We start from the raw sequence: 16,158 nt of genomic DNA on the forward strand, positions 1-16,158 counted from the left end.
CGGTGGAGACGAGCACTGCACGCTGGCCCTTCAGTAAAGACCCCCACCAACCCGGACCCGGGTCCAGTCTCACCTCCAGGGCCGGCCCAAGCCTCCATGGGGCCCTCAGCAAAACCTGATTTTGGGGCCCTCTATTACTGCCAATAATACTGATTATTGATCATTCACACACCCACTATAAACTTATTTCATGTTCTTCCCTGTCATTACCAGTACTCGAGTTGTAAAAAAAAATCAGGGGGGTGGTGGATTTTATCATATGGGGACAGATCATTTGTGCCGATTACAAATAATATAATATATTACAAATAATATCAGTGACCAAAACACCTGCAGAAATACTGCAGGAATGACATAGCAGCAGTTAAATGCAGATTTCTGTAAGCTTTAAATATCCACTGAGCTTACATCAAATACATCAAAACACTACAATAAAAAACTGTTTTCTGAACTTATCAATATGACTCTGTCCTTCACAGGATAAGTAAAATGGATCACTGCAAAAACTCAAAATCTTAACAAGAATATTTGTCTTATTTCTAGTTAAAATGTCTCATTTTAGTAAAAAAAAATCTCATTAAACTTAAAACAAGACTCATCACTGGAAAAAAGAACAATTTTCACCTGTTTCAAGTAGATTTTCACTTAAAATAAGTAGAAAAATCTGCCAGTGGAACAAGATTTTTTTGCTTGTAATAAGAAGATAAATCTTGTCCCACTGGAAGATTTTTCTACTTATTTCAAGTGAAAATTTACTTGAAACAGGGGAAGTTATTTTTCTGGTGATGACTCTAAATGTTGAAATAGCAGTAAAACCACATTCATTGATGGAATGACAGGGATGGAAAGGGGGGATGGCAGTTTTACAGGGGGGGATGATTTGGACCGTTTTTAATTCAGGGGGGGATGCTATCCCCCCTCAACTCCATTACTGTACGTTACAAATACACTCGTAAAACTAGATGTAAGAACTTTTTGTTGTAGTTAGATTGTAATCCACAGGGATTAAGACCATTTGCAGAAAAATCTTTCAATTCATATTTATAAATTCAGAAACTGCCCCTACTGGCCACACAGAGAAGTAACAGGTCAAAGGTCAGAGAGCTGCACAGTTGCAGCAGAGTTGTTTCATCATCCTACTGTCAGCCTGGCAGGTTTTTACCATCTATGGTTTTTAATCTGAAATGGAGCAAATTCAGCTACAAGAGCGGCCTGGGGTTGATTTACACTTAATATTTAAAGTGATATAGTACTAAGTGATGCTGAGTGTCATCTACAGTGTAGGCTACTAAAAGAAACACAATAATCCATTAGATAATTTATAAACCATTTACTGTAAACACGTTATCTACTTTATTTTTGGTTTTAAATAAACTGCAACAACAACGTGCAACAACATTTTGAAGTTGAACAACAACAATTAAGTCCAACAACAAAGTACAACAAAAACTAGAACTATAATTAAAATCACTCAACTATAAACAATGATAAACAGAAGCTCGTCAATATGTTCTCCATGTAAGAATACATTCAAATGTACAGAAACAGACATTATTTATAAACAAATAAAATCGAACAAATACTTAAATAATGATATGTCCGTTTTTGCGACATGGTGGGCCTTCATCCTTCTGTCCTGGGAAGTGCTGTGAGCAATGCAGGGTTGAATGAACACATGACCAGTGCAGCTCTGGGGCAGCAGCATCTACTCTAGTCTGTTAACAGAATATTGTTTATGTAATATTCATTATTGAGTTTTTGTACAATAACATACCTTTGATAATGTATGAATCACCACACATAAAGAGATCATTTAATTTTGTTCTATTTTAACTCTTGGGGGCCCCCTAGTGGTCACGGGGCCCTAAGCAGCCGCTTAGTTCACTTCTGCCTTGGTCCGGCTCTGCTCACCTCACCCTGACGCTGTGTCTGACACCACCTCCTTCACACGGAAACATCCTGAGGGGTATTCCAGGAAGCAGGTTCAACAAATTCCGAGTTTAAACCTGAACTCTGAGTTGACTTAACCTGAGATAGGAAAGTCTGAGTTTTCGGTTCCAGAACAGTGGATTTGAGTTAGTTCAATCAACTCTGAGTTTGTTAAGCTCGAGTTAAAAAGCCATCATCAGTAGAGCCCTGAAACAAGGATTCACCATGGCAACCGGCGACAACAAAAGATCCACCAACACACCAACACACCTGATTCTAATTAAAGGTCCTAATTAGCTTGTCATCAAGGTCTGCCCAATTCTGTTGATGACACAGGTACTTTTATCACGGTGTGCTGAAGCAGGGTAGCATCTAAAACATGCAGGACAGGGGCCCACGAGGAACAGGGTTGAGAAAGCACACTGTCTTATATATATAGAATATTATAATATATAATATTATAGAATTACAGATGAAAGCAGTGGTGGAATGGTATTGAATGAAATTTTATTGTCATTTAGATCACACCTGGCTTCAGGGGAAAATGTTTTTTTTTATGCATTCATGGAATTAGTCTGTGTCTAATTGTATTGATTTATTCTATTACTTAATACATATAAAATAACTACAAATGCATATCAGAACGACATGATGGATTTCACTAGGTATTATCTTTCCCAACACTTATACCCCCCCGGTGGTCGGTCGCTATCAATCTGGTTTTTAGCTCTGCAGTGTTACTAATTTACAAAAATGAAAAGGAAGCAGACAACCGCGCAATTTAAAAAAAAAAAAGAAAGAAGGCAAGTGATGGTCCAATGTTGCCCCAGCAGCAGAAGATATTAACGAGGCTGTTAGCCACTGATGGATTAATTATGCAAGTTCATTTTAAGGTAAGATATCAAATCACCCTACCCTCTTATAAATCTGTTTAAGGGAAATATTTGACTTTTTTTTTTACTCTCTCCCTCTCTTTCTGTCTTCTGCTCCCTCCCTCTCCTTTTTGCATTTGGACTTTAACTGTGTGAAGTTAAACTCGGATGTCCCTGTGATATTGTTGCACTGACATAGTGAATAAAATACGTTGCGTTTGTCAGATACGCTTTTTCTGCTCTCTGCCGCTTGCCCCATTGGCTGAATTGACGCCACTGAGGGAGGAGACAGAGAGAAACTCAGGCTTTATTGAAGTAAACCTGCTAGCGAGCAGGTTAGGTTCAGAGGCTCAGTTGCCATAGTAACCGACTCAGAGTTTGAGTTAACTCGCTTTCTGGAACTGAAAACTCTGGATTTCCCTCATCTCAGGCTTAACAAACTCAGGATTTTCACTAAACCTGCTTCCTGGAATACCCCTCTGCTCCCGGTCCCCCCGGGTCCTCCCGGGACCCCGGTCCCCCGGTCCCCCCCAGTCCTCCCGGTCCCCCCGGGTCCTCCCGGTCCCCCCGGGTCCTCCCGGGCCCCCCGGGTCCTCCCGGTCCCCCCGGGTCCTCCCGGTCCCCCCAGTCCTCCCGGTCCCCCCAGTCCTCCCGGTCCCCCCGGGTCCTCCCGGTCCCCCCAGTCCTCCCGGTCCCCCCGGGTCCTTCCGGTCCCCCCGGGTCCTCCCGGTCCCCCCGGGTCCTCCCGGTCCCCCCGGGTCCTCCCGGTCCCCCCGGGTCCTCCCGGGCCCCCCAGTCCTCCCGGTCCCCCCGGGTCCTCCCGGTCCCCCCGGGTCCTCCCGGTCCCCCCGGGTCCTCCCGGTCCCCCCAGTCCTCCCGGTCCCCCCGCGCCCCCGGTCCCCCCCAGTCCTCCCGGTCCCCCCGGGTCCTCCCGGTCCCCCCAGTCCTCCCGGTCCCCCCAGTCCTCCCGGTCCCCCCGGGTCCTCCCGGGCCCCCCAGTCCTCCCGGGCCCCCCAGTCCTCCCGGTCCCCCCGGGTCCTCCCGGGCCCCCCAGTCCTCCCGGTCCCCCCGGGTCCTCCCGGTCCCCCCAGTCCTCCCGGTCCCCCCGGGTCCTCCCGGTCCCCCCAGTCCTCCCGGTCCCCCCAGTCCTCCCGGTCCCCCCGGGTCCTCCCGGTCCCCCCAGTCCTCCCGGTCCCCCCAGTCCTCCCGGTCCCCCCGGGTCCTCCCGGTCCCCCCAGTCCTCCCGGTCCCCCCGCGCCCCCGGTCCCCCCAGTCCTCCCGGTCCCCCCCAGTCCTCCCGGTCCCCCCGCGCCCCCGGTCCCCCCCAGTCCTCCCGGTCCCCCCGGGTCCTCCCGGTCCCCCCAGTCCTCCCGGTCCCCCCAGTCCTCCCGGTCCCCCCCAGTCCTCCCGGTCCCCCCAGTCCTCCCGGTCCCCCCCAGTCCTCCCGGTCCCCCCAGTCCTCCCGGTCCCCCCAGTCCTCCCGGTCCCCCCAGTCCTCCCGGTCCCCCCGCGCCCCCGGTCCCCCGACCCCTACTGGAAGGTGAAGGAGGTTTGGGTAAACATTGATGGTACCGGAACATGTTTTGAAGCCGACATATTTGCCCTGCTGGGAGCACCACAGTTTGGTGAATGGATGCGTCTAAACATAAGCTGTCCTGTTGAGGGTTGTAGTTTGAATTGATTGGTTTTGTTTTATTTTTACAAATAACCCTGAAAGCTTTGGAAGAAATGTCCTTCAGGGAACAAATAGAACGTCCTGAACTACTTTCTTCAAATTTTCTTCTAGTCCTTTTTCTAGACCCATCCCTCGTTCTCACTTACACTAAACTATTGCTATAAACTTGTACGTCATTGACTTGAATAAATCTCTAATCTGTCGATGACAACACGGCAGCATCAATCTCTACAGCACCCTGAACATCCCTCACAATCCAGAATAATTCATGGCAGGGTGGGTTTCCATTACCGTGAAGCATTCCGGGCTTCTGATGGGGAGGGAATTTTTATTTTTTTTATAACCAAATCGGTTTAAAAAGCAAAATCAAACAAACCAAACAGTGTTGTTTTTATGGGCGTCCAGCACAGCCAACCCATGGCTGGTTGTGGGCTGGTCTGGGAGAGTCCAGGGACGGAGCTCAGCTACACAGCAGCCGGTTCTGAAGTCACCACCAGAAGAGGTGGGGGGTCTGTGTCTGACCTGTTGAAAAGGTTCTCCTGCGGCGTGGATCAGCAGAAGGACCCAGGAACTCTTCAGGATCCTTCCAGGTCCAGAACAAGTCTAATTGGACTGCACTCGATCCGGCTGTGATGGTTGTAGGCTCGGCCACAACAACGGGTCGAACCAGCGGCTCAAGTGACTGCAGGTCCCAGTGGAGCTCTGCTGACTCCCTGTAACCAACTCATGTTACAACCTTCTAGTTCTCCTAACAACCTTCTAGTTCTCCTAACAACCTTCTAGTTCTCCTAACAACCTTCTAGTTCTCCTAACAACCTTCTAGTTCTCCTAACAACCTTCTAGTTCTCCTAACAACCTTCTAGTTCTCCTAACAACCTTCTAGTTCTCCTAACAACCTTCTAGTTCTCCTAACAACCTTCTAGTTCTCCTAACTACCTTCTAGTTCTCCTAACTACCTTCTAGTTCTCCTAACTACCTTCTAGTTAGGGCCCGAGCACTTACAGTGCAAAGGCCCTATTGTATCTGTAGGATTTTTTTTTTTTTTCTTGTTTTTCTCCCAATGAAAGGAGGGCCTTTTTTCCCCCTAAACGTGCCCCAAAAGTCACCAGATTTTGCACCAAGCCAGGCCTGGTGAAAAATGTGATATTTAATGGTTTGCATTAATGGGCGTGGCCTAATGGCTCAACAGCGCCCCCTAGAAAACTTTGTGCCTCAAGCCCCACAATACTTTTGACGTACATGCACGAAAATCGGTACACACTGTATCATGTCGCAACTTAAAGAAAAGTCTCTTGGCGTCATGGCCGAAACACAACAGGAAGTTGGCCATTTTGAATTAATCGTGTATTTTGGCGCAATTTATGCCACTTCTTCGGCCGTTAATACGGCCCGAACCGTAACGTGCACCCAGGTGTGTTATATATCAAAATGTGCGTCTCCATCCTGCAACGACGCGCATTACTTTTCTCAGTCAAAAGCGTTACCGTGGCGACGTTAGACACCAAAAAGTGCGCCCCCCCTTCATCTGATTGGTCCATATCTGATAGTTCCTACTTTCTGTCATAACTTTTGAATGGTTTGACATAGAGAGTCGTGGGTGGTTTCATCGGACTCGGTTTTGAGTAGATAAAACCGATAAGAGAGTCGTGGATGGAGTCATTTCTGATATGCTTATGCTGATAAATTGAGTGTTATGTGAACAGCAAAGGCACTTTTTATAGTATTATTGACCTAGGAATGTGGGGGGAACCCGGGGGGGTGGTGGCCATGAGTGTGAGGGCCCGTTCATCGCTGCTTGCAGCTTTAATTCTAGTTACAACCTCCTAGTTCTTGTTTCAACCTTGTAGTTGCCATTACAACCTCCTAGTTCTTGTTTCAACCTTGTAGTTGTCATTACAACCTCCTAGTTCTCATAACAACCTTCTAGTTTGTAGTTCGTCGTCTTCTCCTAGTGTGATGATCTCTGGCTTTCACTGTGTCGTCACTTCTGGTGTGGGTTGGTTGGTGAGTTGGTATACATGCTGGAATAACTGGAATTAGGACCTCATTATCTTGCACTAAAAGCTCAATCTCAAGAGCTTCAGTTGGGTTTGACTGCAGCCCGGCTGAGGTGTTTACACGGCTTTTAAAAAGAAAACCTGCAGGTCTGGATCCAGACCCTAGTGGTCAGTAGAAGAACCCAGTAGCATTAACCTAGCTACTCTCATTTCTGCCCTGAGCTGAAGCAGGCGTCGTTGCTCCACCCGTCCGTCCCCAAGTCTTCTGGAGCTGGACGCAGACGGCTTCCACTGGTGTCTTCAAAAACAACAAACCTGGGTGACGTCACAGACCACTGTTCACTTACTTTTACCAGGACAAAGTGATAAATACCTGTAAAATGAAGATGACCCAATCACTAGACTTAGCAGCGGAGCCAGAGGGGGGTGAGGGGGCGGTGGCCCCGGGGCCCACAAGCTCATAGGGCCCAATGACAGGGCCCAGTTTTGTGTGATACGTTCATCTATAATCCTAAATTGTAGGCTATAATAACGATAAAATTGTGCGGCCAGTGTAGGCTAATTCTTACTTTATAACTGTCTTGGACCGGCTGTGAGCCAACGCTGATTGGCTGGAACAGTTACAGCCAATTTGCAGACTCAGCAAATTTGCTGCCGTGAAGGAGATTAGCGCTAAACTTTAAAAGAGGACTAAGCATGTACAAAGTTTTGAATGTTACCCCGTTTTCCACGTTACCTGGATTATTTTGGGTTATGGAAGAGTCAACTACCGTTGGTGAGTCAGTGTAACCTTCTTAAATAATTTATTTATCAGAATGTTTTGTAGCTTTGACCACCTGCCTATTTGAATGAGCTTTGTGTTGTTGTCAACTAGACTAGAGTCTATTCTCTGTTCTAGAGCTCAGAAATGATGTTATAGACCGCTGTGTCTATATCTATCTAAATAGATTGTGTAATTTTAGACCAGTTAGGTTTTTTTTGTATTTAAGCTGTATCAAAGATGGAACTGAGTCAGTCTGTGACTATCTGAGTTTTCAGCGCCGTGTGATTGACAGCTGTCAGGCGTGTGTGTGTGTGTGTGTGTGTGTGTGACTTTACTCTGCTTTCTGCAGCATAGGCCTATAGGCTTGGCTCAATAAAAGTGAGAATAAATGTTGTTTGATGGGTGGGATGAGGTGTTGTTGAACGTTAAAATGACTATCATAAGGGCCCATGGAGAATGCTCTGCCCCCTCTGTACTGAGACCCACGCTCCCCCACTGACTAGACCCTTTTCAGATCAGATTCAAAAAAGAAACTAAAATCTTTTCTTTTTTCTGTTTTTATTTCTAGAAGTTTCTGCTCGCTGAAGACGACTAGAAACTGATCCAGACCAGATGTTCAGAGAAGCAGTTTATTCACCCCCTCACCACGCTGCAGACGTGGAGATGATCCAACAAGGAACCTGAGCTGGTCTGTGCACGGACACACACACACACACACACACACACACACACACACACACACACACACACACACACACACACACACACACACTTCAGAGACTAATAAGAATAAATTATAAAAGGTGATTTCAACATGAGCAGTGTGACGTCACATGAAACCATCAAAGAAGAACTGCTGACCCCCCCCCCCCCCATTTACACACAACCTTACACACACACACCCCCACCTAGACACACACCCCTACACGCGCGCGCACACACACACACACACACACACGCGCACACTCACAGACCAACATCAACACTCTGATCAACTTAGACCTTCAACCAGAACCAACAAGTAAACTTTCCCCTTCTCTGATCTGAAGTTTGAAAAAAGAACCCCCCCCCACACACTCCCCTGCCCTCCCTCCGTGAGTCTGCCAGGGTTCTGTCCGTCTCAGTTTAACCTGGAACATCAGCCGCTGACTCGTCCTACAACTCGTCCTACAACTCGTCCTTCTCCAGGATCTCGTTGTCCTCCTCCGTCTCAGCGTCCTCGTCCGTCTTATTCTCTTCCATCTCTTCCTCCTCCTCTTCCTCCTCCTCTTCCTCCTCCTCGTCACCTTCAGCGTCCTTCGCGCCCTTGTCCTCCTCCTCCCTCAGCTTCCTCTCCATGTCGTCCTGATCCTCCTTCATCTTCTTCTCTGGTCCCTGAGCAGAAACACACGTCATGTGAGAACTCATCACAACCGTTCTGGGACTGGTTCTGGGCCCAGTTTCAGGTTCTGGGACTGGTTCTGGACCCAGTTTCAGGTTCTGGGACTGGTTCTGGACCCAGTTTCAGGTCTGCTGGAGCTGACGTTCATTGCTCTACTCGGTACCGCATGAACCCGGTCATCGCACTCTGTCGTTGGCCAAAACAAATCAGACCAAACCCAAAAGGAGAACTCTGGTCTGGACCTCTTGGTAAGAACGCATACCGATCCAGAACCGCAACTCAGAACCGCACACCGATCCAGAACCGCAACTCAGAACCGCACAGGTTGTCTGGGGTCATTACGTCCTCCGACTCAGACCTGCTCACTACTGGCTAAGACGTCCAGGACGCTGTGATGGGACCGGACGGACCTCTTGGGTCGTACCTACGACCTGACGCGCTGTTAGCACGCGGAGCTATATGAGCCGCCAGTTGTAGCTTTTATACACAGAAAACGCTATAAAAAACGATGGGCGAAGGAGCACGTGTCGGTGTACGACCCAGGAGAGGCCGGCACTGGATGTGGGTTTGGTACGTAGGGCGCCGGTACCGCCATGGGACCAGGTGGCGCTAATGTCTTCGTAGTCCCGACTTCTGTTAACACAGCTTCACCTGATTCTTTCCCAGACTCAGAAACAGCGTCTTAAGTGTGGCGCCGGGTAGGGCTGAACGATTAATTGCATTTGCGATAATATCGCGATGTGATAAAAAGAGATTTTCTAACCGCAAAGGCTGCGATCTGACCAGTCACGTGATCTGGTCACGTTGCGAGTGAGCAGAGCCGACAGGGACAAAAAGTCAACAGTGCAGCGTGTCCGTGTGTAACCTATCTACCATGGCCTCAGTGTTGGGGCTCGGCCAGGCGGGGCTTTATAAATATATGGGCTTTATAAATGTATTAAATATATGAGCGCGGCGTGGCGAAGAGCTGCGCGCGGCGACGAGCAAGAGCCGGGTATGCGTCGGCGGACAGTGGAGTCGCGCTGTGAAGCCTGATTTATGGTTCCACGTTAAATCGACGCAGAACCTACACTGTAGGGTACGCCGTAGGCTGCGAGAGCCGCGTACCCTACGGCGTAGGCTCTGCGTCGATTTAACGCGGAACCATAAATCAGCCTTAAACCAAACCTGCAGCCCGTCAGCTCATCAGGAGGAGAGGTTAAAGGTTAAAGAGCGGGGCTGCCAGTTGTTCATTGCTGGTTCGTTTTGTTAACTCTGAGCTTTGTTGCTTTGTTTGTTTTCTGTGTTTTTCTATTAAATTACCCCTCGTTTTGGCTAAAGTTTAACCCGGTTTGGTGTCGTGTGATTGGGTTCAGAGAACGACCCGTAACACTCGTGTGTAGACGTGGTAAAGAGGTAAAGCCACAGATTTGTTTTCTTTATTGTTGTAATCTGTGCTTTAAATAAATTGGACATTGTTTATTATAAAACAGACTGATTTATTGCTTGTGTAGTTGAAAAATACATGAGAACAGGACCGTGAAAAAATAATCGCATATTAAATCGCAATATTGAGGGAAAAAAAAAATCGCAATTAGATTTTCAAAAATGGTTCAGCCCTAGCGCCGGGTCACGTTGACACTCGTAGAGTCAGTAAACGGGTCGTGGGACTTCAAACGCGCTCAGAAGGTTAAATCGGCCCGGCTTTGGTTTATCGTAGGACGTGAGACCGCAGATCTGGACCTGCTCTGACAGACACGATTCCTTCACGATGGCCGTCTTTCGCCCAAGATGGACAAGAGTCCTGCAGCTTTTAGGAGCAGGTTCTGCGGGACCTTCGTGAGTCAGGTCGGACTTTGGGATTTGGTTTGTGTGAAATGATCCGAGTCGGACTCGGCAGACGTCCTAGCAGGGAGGAACTCATGTTCTGGATCACACTCACCTTGGTAACTCCCCAGGTCGTCTTCCCGAAGTCCTCTGCTTCTTTCACGTCGTCTGTGATCAGGAAGTTGTCAAAGATGGTTCCAGATTTGACCTTGGAACAGAGACAGAAATCATGGAAACGGGCCTCAGAGGAAACCCCAACAGATGTCTGACAGTTTTGGGTTCAACTATAAGAGCGGCAGGCTCGATTCTAGGAAACTGAACCGGGTCAGATTTGAACCATTTCCCACCGCTTATCCGTTACGGGTCGTGGGGGCAGCAGTCTCAGCAGAGATGCCCAGACTTCCTTCACCCTAGACACCCCAGACAGCTCTTACGAGGGGAGTCCGAGACGTTCCCAGGCCAGCCGAGAGACATAGTCTGTCCAGCGTCTGTTCCCCGGGGTCTCCTCCTGGAGGGACATGCCTGGAACACCTCCCTAGGGAGGAGGGACATGCCTGGAACACCTCCCTAGGGAGGAGGGATATGCCTGGAACACCTCCCTAGGGAGGCGTCCAGGAGGATCCGGTACAGATGCCCAAACCACCTCAGCTGACTCCTCTCAATGTGAAGGAGCAGCGTTTCTACTCCGAGCTCCTCCCGGGTGACCGAACTCCTCACCCTATCTCTAAGGGAGCGTCCAGCCACCCTGCGGAGGAAACTCATCTCGGCCGCTTGTATCCGCGATCTCGTCCTTTCGGTCACTACCCAAAGTTCATGACCATAGGTGCTGGTAGGTGCGTAGATTGACCGGTAAATCGAGAGCTTTCCAAAAATGGAGGCAGAGAACATGGTCCACTCGGACTCAATGTCCCCCGCCTCCCCCGGGATCTGAGAGAAGTTCTCTCGGAGGTGGGAGTTGAAGATGTCCCTGACAGAGGGCTCGGCCAGACGTTCCCAACAGACCCTCACAATCCGTTTGGGTCTGCCCGGTCTGTCCAACCTCCTCCTCCACCAGCGCATCCAACTCACCACCAGGTGGTGATCAGTTGACAGCTCAGCCCCTCTCTTCACCCGAGTGTCCAAGACATGCGGCCAAAGGTCAGATGAAAAGACAACAAAGTCGATCATTGACCTCCGGCCTAGGGTGTCCTGGTGCCACGTGCACCGATGGACACCCTTATGCCTGAACATGGTGTTCGTGATGGACAAACTGTGACTCGCACAGAAGTGCAACAACAAAACACCGCTCGGGTTCAGATCGGGGAGGCCGTTCCTCCCAATCACGCCTCTCCAGGTATCACTGTCATTACCCACGTGAGCGTTGAAGTCCCCCAGTAGAACAATGGAGTCCCCAGTTGGAGCACTATCAAGTACTCCTCCCAGGGACTCCAAGAGGGCCGGGTACTCCGCACTGCTGTTCGGCCCGTAGGCACAAAGAACAGTGAGAGACCTTTTCCCGACCCGAAGGCGCAGGGAAGCGACCCTCTCGTTCACCGGGGTGAACTCCAACACATGGCGGCTGAGCTGGGGGGCTATAACCAAGCCCACACCAGCCTGCTGCCTCTCACCCTGGGCAACTCCAGAGTAGTGGAGGGTCCAGCCCCTTTCAAGGAGCTGGGTTCCAGAGCCCAAGCTATGTGTGGAGGTGAGCCCGACTATCTCTAGCCGGTATCTCTCAACCTCACGCACAAGCTCCGGCTCCTTCCCCCCCAGCGAGGTGACATTCCATGTCCCCACTGTGAGGGTTTTGGTCCAGTGATTGGGTCGTCGAGCAGTCCCAGTTACCTGCCACAGGTCCAGGCCCAGCACGCCCACGTTGTCAAACTTGTACATGGTGGAGTCTTGGCTGTACTCGGGGTTGTCGATCTCCGGGTGGACCCACGCCCCCTTGTAGTCCGGGTTCTCCATCTGTTTGGGTTTCCACTCGCCCTGCGAACACAGCAGCAGAGCAGGATGAGGACCGGTCACCCCGCCTCAGCAGGACCGCGGCGTCCCCGCCGGGCTCGTCTCCACCAGCCTTGCCTTGTACTCCGGGTTGGTGATCATGGGCGGCTCCCACTCCCCGTCCATGTCCTCGTCCCAGTCCTCGGGCTTCTTGGCATCGGGGTCGGGGACGGTCTCTGGCTGGTCCCAGTCCTGGAAGACAGCACAACTGGAGCTTAAGCTCTGAACATGATGCAGTCACCTACAGGAGCTAGCCCCGCCTCCTCTCACACTGGTTTCCCTGGCCCCTCCTCCCTGCACAGGTGGGTCTACCGGGTCTCAGGGACGCCCACGTGGTTCTTTCTGGATCCCCTTTGCTCAACTACAGAACCACGCAGTGAAAAGAGCATCTAGCTCAGGGGTGTCAAACTCATTTTGCTTGGTGGGCCGGATTTGACCAATTTTTTTCTCGCGGGCCGCGCGCTCAAAATAACAAAAATGGTTCGAAATATTTTTTTTCTAATTCTTTTTTTTTTTTTACTATTGTTATCTAATCCAATATCAGTTTAGTTAATTTTAAAGGAAATATGCACTTTTTTACACTCTAATTATGTAAAATATATTTCTTCGGATCTTTTCTTGAAATTTTTTTTCAAATTATGTAAGATACTTTTAATATCATTTTACAAAGATAAACAGAAACAAGTATGTTTTTTTTATATTTCGCTTTTTTATAGGAAATTTAATTAAAAGCAAAATCTTTCTTATTACATCCGAGAGTGTTTCTTTGTGATTTAGAGATTTTTCCAGTACAATTAAGTGTATTTATTTTTAAAAATTGGCACGGATATTTACGCCAGTGTGCAGAAAAAGTCAGCACTTCTCTTTTAACTGTTTTACTTTGTCACTATCCTCGTATTCAAAACTGAAATTCTCCGAATAAATATCTTCTATCATCTTTTTTAGCAGTGATATTTTTCCTGCGAAAATATATAATAGTAGTCAGTTAATAAAAATAAACGACCGTCTACAAAGAAATAAAATCGGCAAATGCATTCTAGAAAACTAAAAAAATTTCGAAAACTGCTCTCTTTGTGGAATAACGATGGATTTATAGAAGAAATATATTATCGGATATGCTGCGATTCATGGCAATTATTTATGCCTTCCTTTTTAGTAAATTAACATTTTGTTTTTTTGCGTTGGAAACTTCTCGTGGGCCGCATGAAAACCTCTATCGGGCTGCACATTTGACACCCCTGATCTAGCTGATGTGAGGCTGCATTTGTCTGGCACTGGGACCTGGTCCGGTGACCAAACGCCTGGGGCTGCAGAACAACCTCTGAACCCCCCTGTGCAGACAAGTGAGGGTGAGGTCAAACCTCAGGCTTGGTGTCGCTCGGGTCGTCGATCTTGGCCCGGTCGTCCCAGTCGCCGGGTTTCTTGGCCTCGGGGTCCTTGACCTTCTTGGGCGGCAGCATGTCCCAGTCGTCCTCCAGGGAACCAGACTCCACCTTCTCTCCGTCGATCCGGACCTCGTAGGTCTGGTCCGGGTTCAGGATGAGGGTGTACAGGTGGGTCAGCTCGTCGTCCTGGGAGGGAAGGAAGGCACCACAGTGAGCGCGACCTTTGACCCCACCTTCCCGGAGCCCCGAGCTCCTCCATCTTCGGCTGTTACCTTGCACTTGACGTCCTTCTTGATGAGGTGGTTCTGGCCCTTGTAGTTGAAGATGACGTGGACCTTCTTGGTGCTGTAGCCGCAGATGTCGGGCCCTGCACAGACAGGCGCGTTATTATAAGGGCTGAAACGATTCCTCGAGTAATTCGATTACAAAATATGATCGAGGAATTTTCTCTGCCTCGAGGGATCGTTTAATTTTGCAGCTCAAAGCAGGTATTTCTCCCGGACTACATTTAATGCGGCACAGCGCGCTGACAGTACAGCGTGCTGATGCCGCAAATGACAAAAATGAAAGTTCAATTGAAACACATGGGAAAAACACCTAACCTTTTAAGTTATGTAATGTATGTGTAATGGCATTTTTAGGTTAGAAATAAGAAAACTTCTTGGTAAGATCCTTAGTTTTTTGAGTGAAGGCAGTGAATTTGGTCAACTGGTGTAAGTTCAGGGTTTTTAAATCCACAGCCATGAACCTACTGGATTATATAATTTAGTCTTAGTAATGTCAATTAACATCTAATGTATATTCATAATTGCTCTTTAACTAAACAAAAATATGTTTTATCCGATTACTCGATTAATCGATGGAATTTTCAGTAGAATACTCGATTATTAAAATATTCGATAGCTGCAGCCCTAGTTATTATGGATCCCTGTAGGCTTGTGTTGAAAAAATCGATTTCCCAATTCTAAATCGATTCTCATATTAATTCCTAAAAATCGATTCATATGTCTAAAGATCGATTTTTTTTTTCTTTTATTTATTTATTTATGTATTTTTTTTTCATCATTACAATACAACTTTGTTATTTTTTTGTTTATCCCCAAAAAAGGAATGTTTTGTTGGACATGAGAATAACTGCTGCCATGTTTTTGCCTTTAAATATGTTTAAAGGTATGAAAACATTAAAGTGTTAGGTTATAATTGCATAAATTGTCTATATTTCATTAGTTTATATACTATCTTGGGGTTACATTTGCAAAAAATGCTAAAAACCAAATGCTCAAAAATTAAAAACCAAAATAGACCGAAAATGGAACAAACAAAAACGGAATGTGGTAAAAAAATAAAACCGATTTCCTCCGTCTTTGTTTCCTCCCTGGATCTGTTTGGTAATTCTGACCCAGGATGTTTCTGAAAGCAGTTCTATCAGCATTCTGGGAGCTGATTGGTCCTTACAGCATCATTAGCTGCAATACTTGCTGTTGAATCTCAATATAATACTAGTATTCATATGTTGCAGAACTACAGTCATATAATTCATGCAACAACTCAAAAAACAGTTTTAATAACACTAACCCAAATCAATATCGGAATCGAATCGGATCGAATCTAATCTTGATTCTGAATTTTAAGAATCGGAATCAAATCGATTCTTGACATTTGAATGGATCCCCAGCCCTAGATCCCTGGCGGTACGGCCCCCACGGCAGCTGGGACGTGCTCCACCCACCGAACATGACGTAGTACTGCGAGTCTCCGTGCATGTTGGTCTGGTCCAGGTCCGCCGGGAAGATCTTCACGTAGCCGCCGCCACAGTCGATCTTCTGCTCGTGCTTGACGGTAAACTGGACCACCAGGGGCTTCCCCTCGTTGCTGAAGGGTTCAAAGCTGGCCGACAGGGCGTAGAAGCGGGCGTCCTGGCTGGTCTGGAGGCCTGGAGGGACAACAAAACACCAGATGCACTATGAGCCAAACAGAACCGGACCACAACGGCATCATCTTGGTGGCTGAGCAGATCCAGGACTCACCCTTGTCGGCCTCGGCGTCTCCGTAAAACTTCCCAGCACTCAGTTTCCACTGGCCGTAGTCGGACTTGTGCTTGGACTCGACCCAGCGGTCCTTCCACCCATCTGAAACACACCAGAGCCGGTCAGCCGTCATTACTCAGGGCCCAGACTACAGGGTCGGGTCGTACGGGCCGTGCTGCTCAGCAGCCGTGAGGACACGCCCACCGCATGTCAATCAAAGTCAGCCGGACCCTCAGCCGGACCCCGCGGAAGCATCTGCAGAGCTGCTGTTAATTTATTTATACTATATATTATTTTATATATTTTATTTATTTACACAAACGTTCCTAAATTCTCAATG

At 48.1% G+C, this 16,158-nt stretch overlaps 1 protein-coding gene across 1 annotated transcript in view; it reads right to left on the reverse strand.

The window, feature by feature from the left end:
- Nucleotides 1-7,775: 7,775 nt before the first annotated feature.
- LOC133458005 (calreticulin-like) overlaps nt 7,776-16,158 on the reverse strand; it is a 10,135-nt gene continuing 1,752 nt past the window's right edge. Inside the window, exons 2-9 of the mRNA XM_061737452.1 lie at nt 15,819-15,920; nt 15,521-15,724; nt 14,064-14,158; nt 13,768-13,977; nt 12,485-12,598; nt 12,248-12,391; nt 10,539-10,631; nt 7,776-8,610 (exon numbers count right to left, since the gene is read on the reverse strand). Coding sequence (XP_061593436.1) covers nt 8,404-8,610; nt 10,539-10,631; nt 12,248-12,391; nt 12,485-12,598; nt 13,768-13,977; nt 14,064-14,158; nt 15,521-15,724; nt 15,819-15,920 — 1,169 coding nt within the window. The 3' untranslated portion in view covers nt 7,776-8,403. The remainder of the gene's footprint in view (nt 8,611-10,538; nt 10,632-12,247; nt 12,392-12,484; nt 12,599-13,767; nt 13,978-14,063; nt 14,159-15,520; nt 15,725-15,818; nt 15,921-16,158) is intronic.

The sequence above is a fragment of the Cololabis saira genome, chromosome 13 (assembly GCF_033807715.1).
Source record: "Cololabis saira isolate AMF1-May2022 chromosome 13, fColSai1.1, whole genome shotgun sequence".
Classification (NCBI taxonomy): Eukaryota; Metazoa; Chordata; class Actinopteri; order Beloniformes; family Belonidae; genus Cololabis; species Cololabis saira.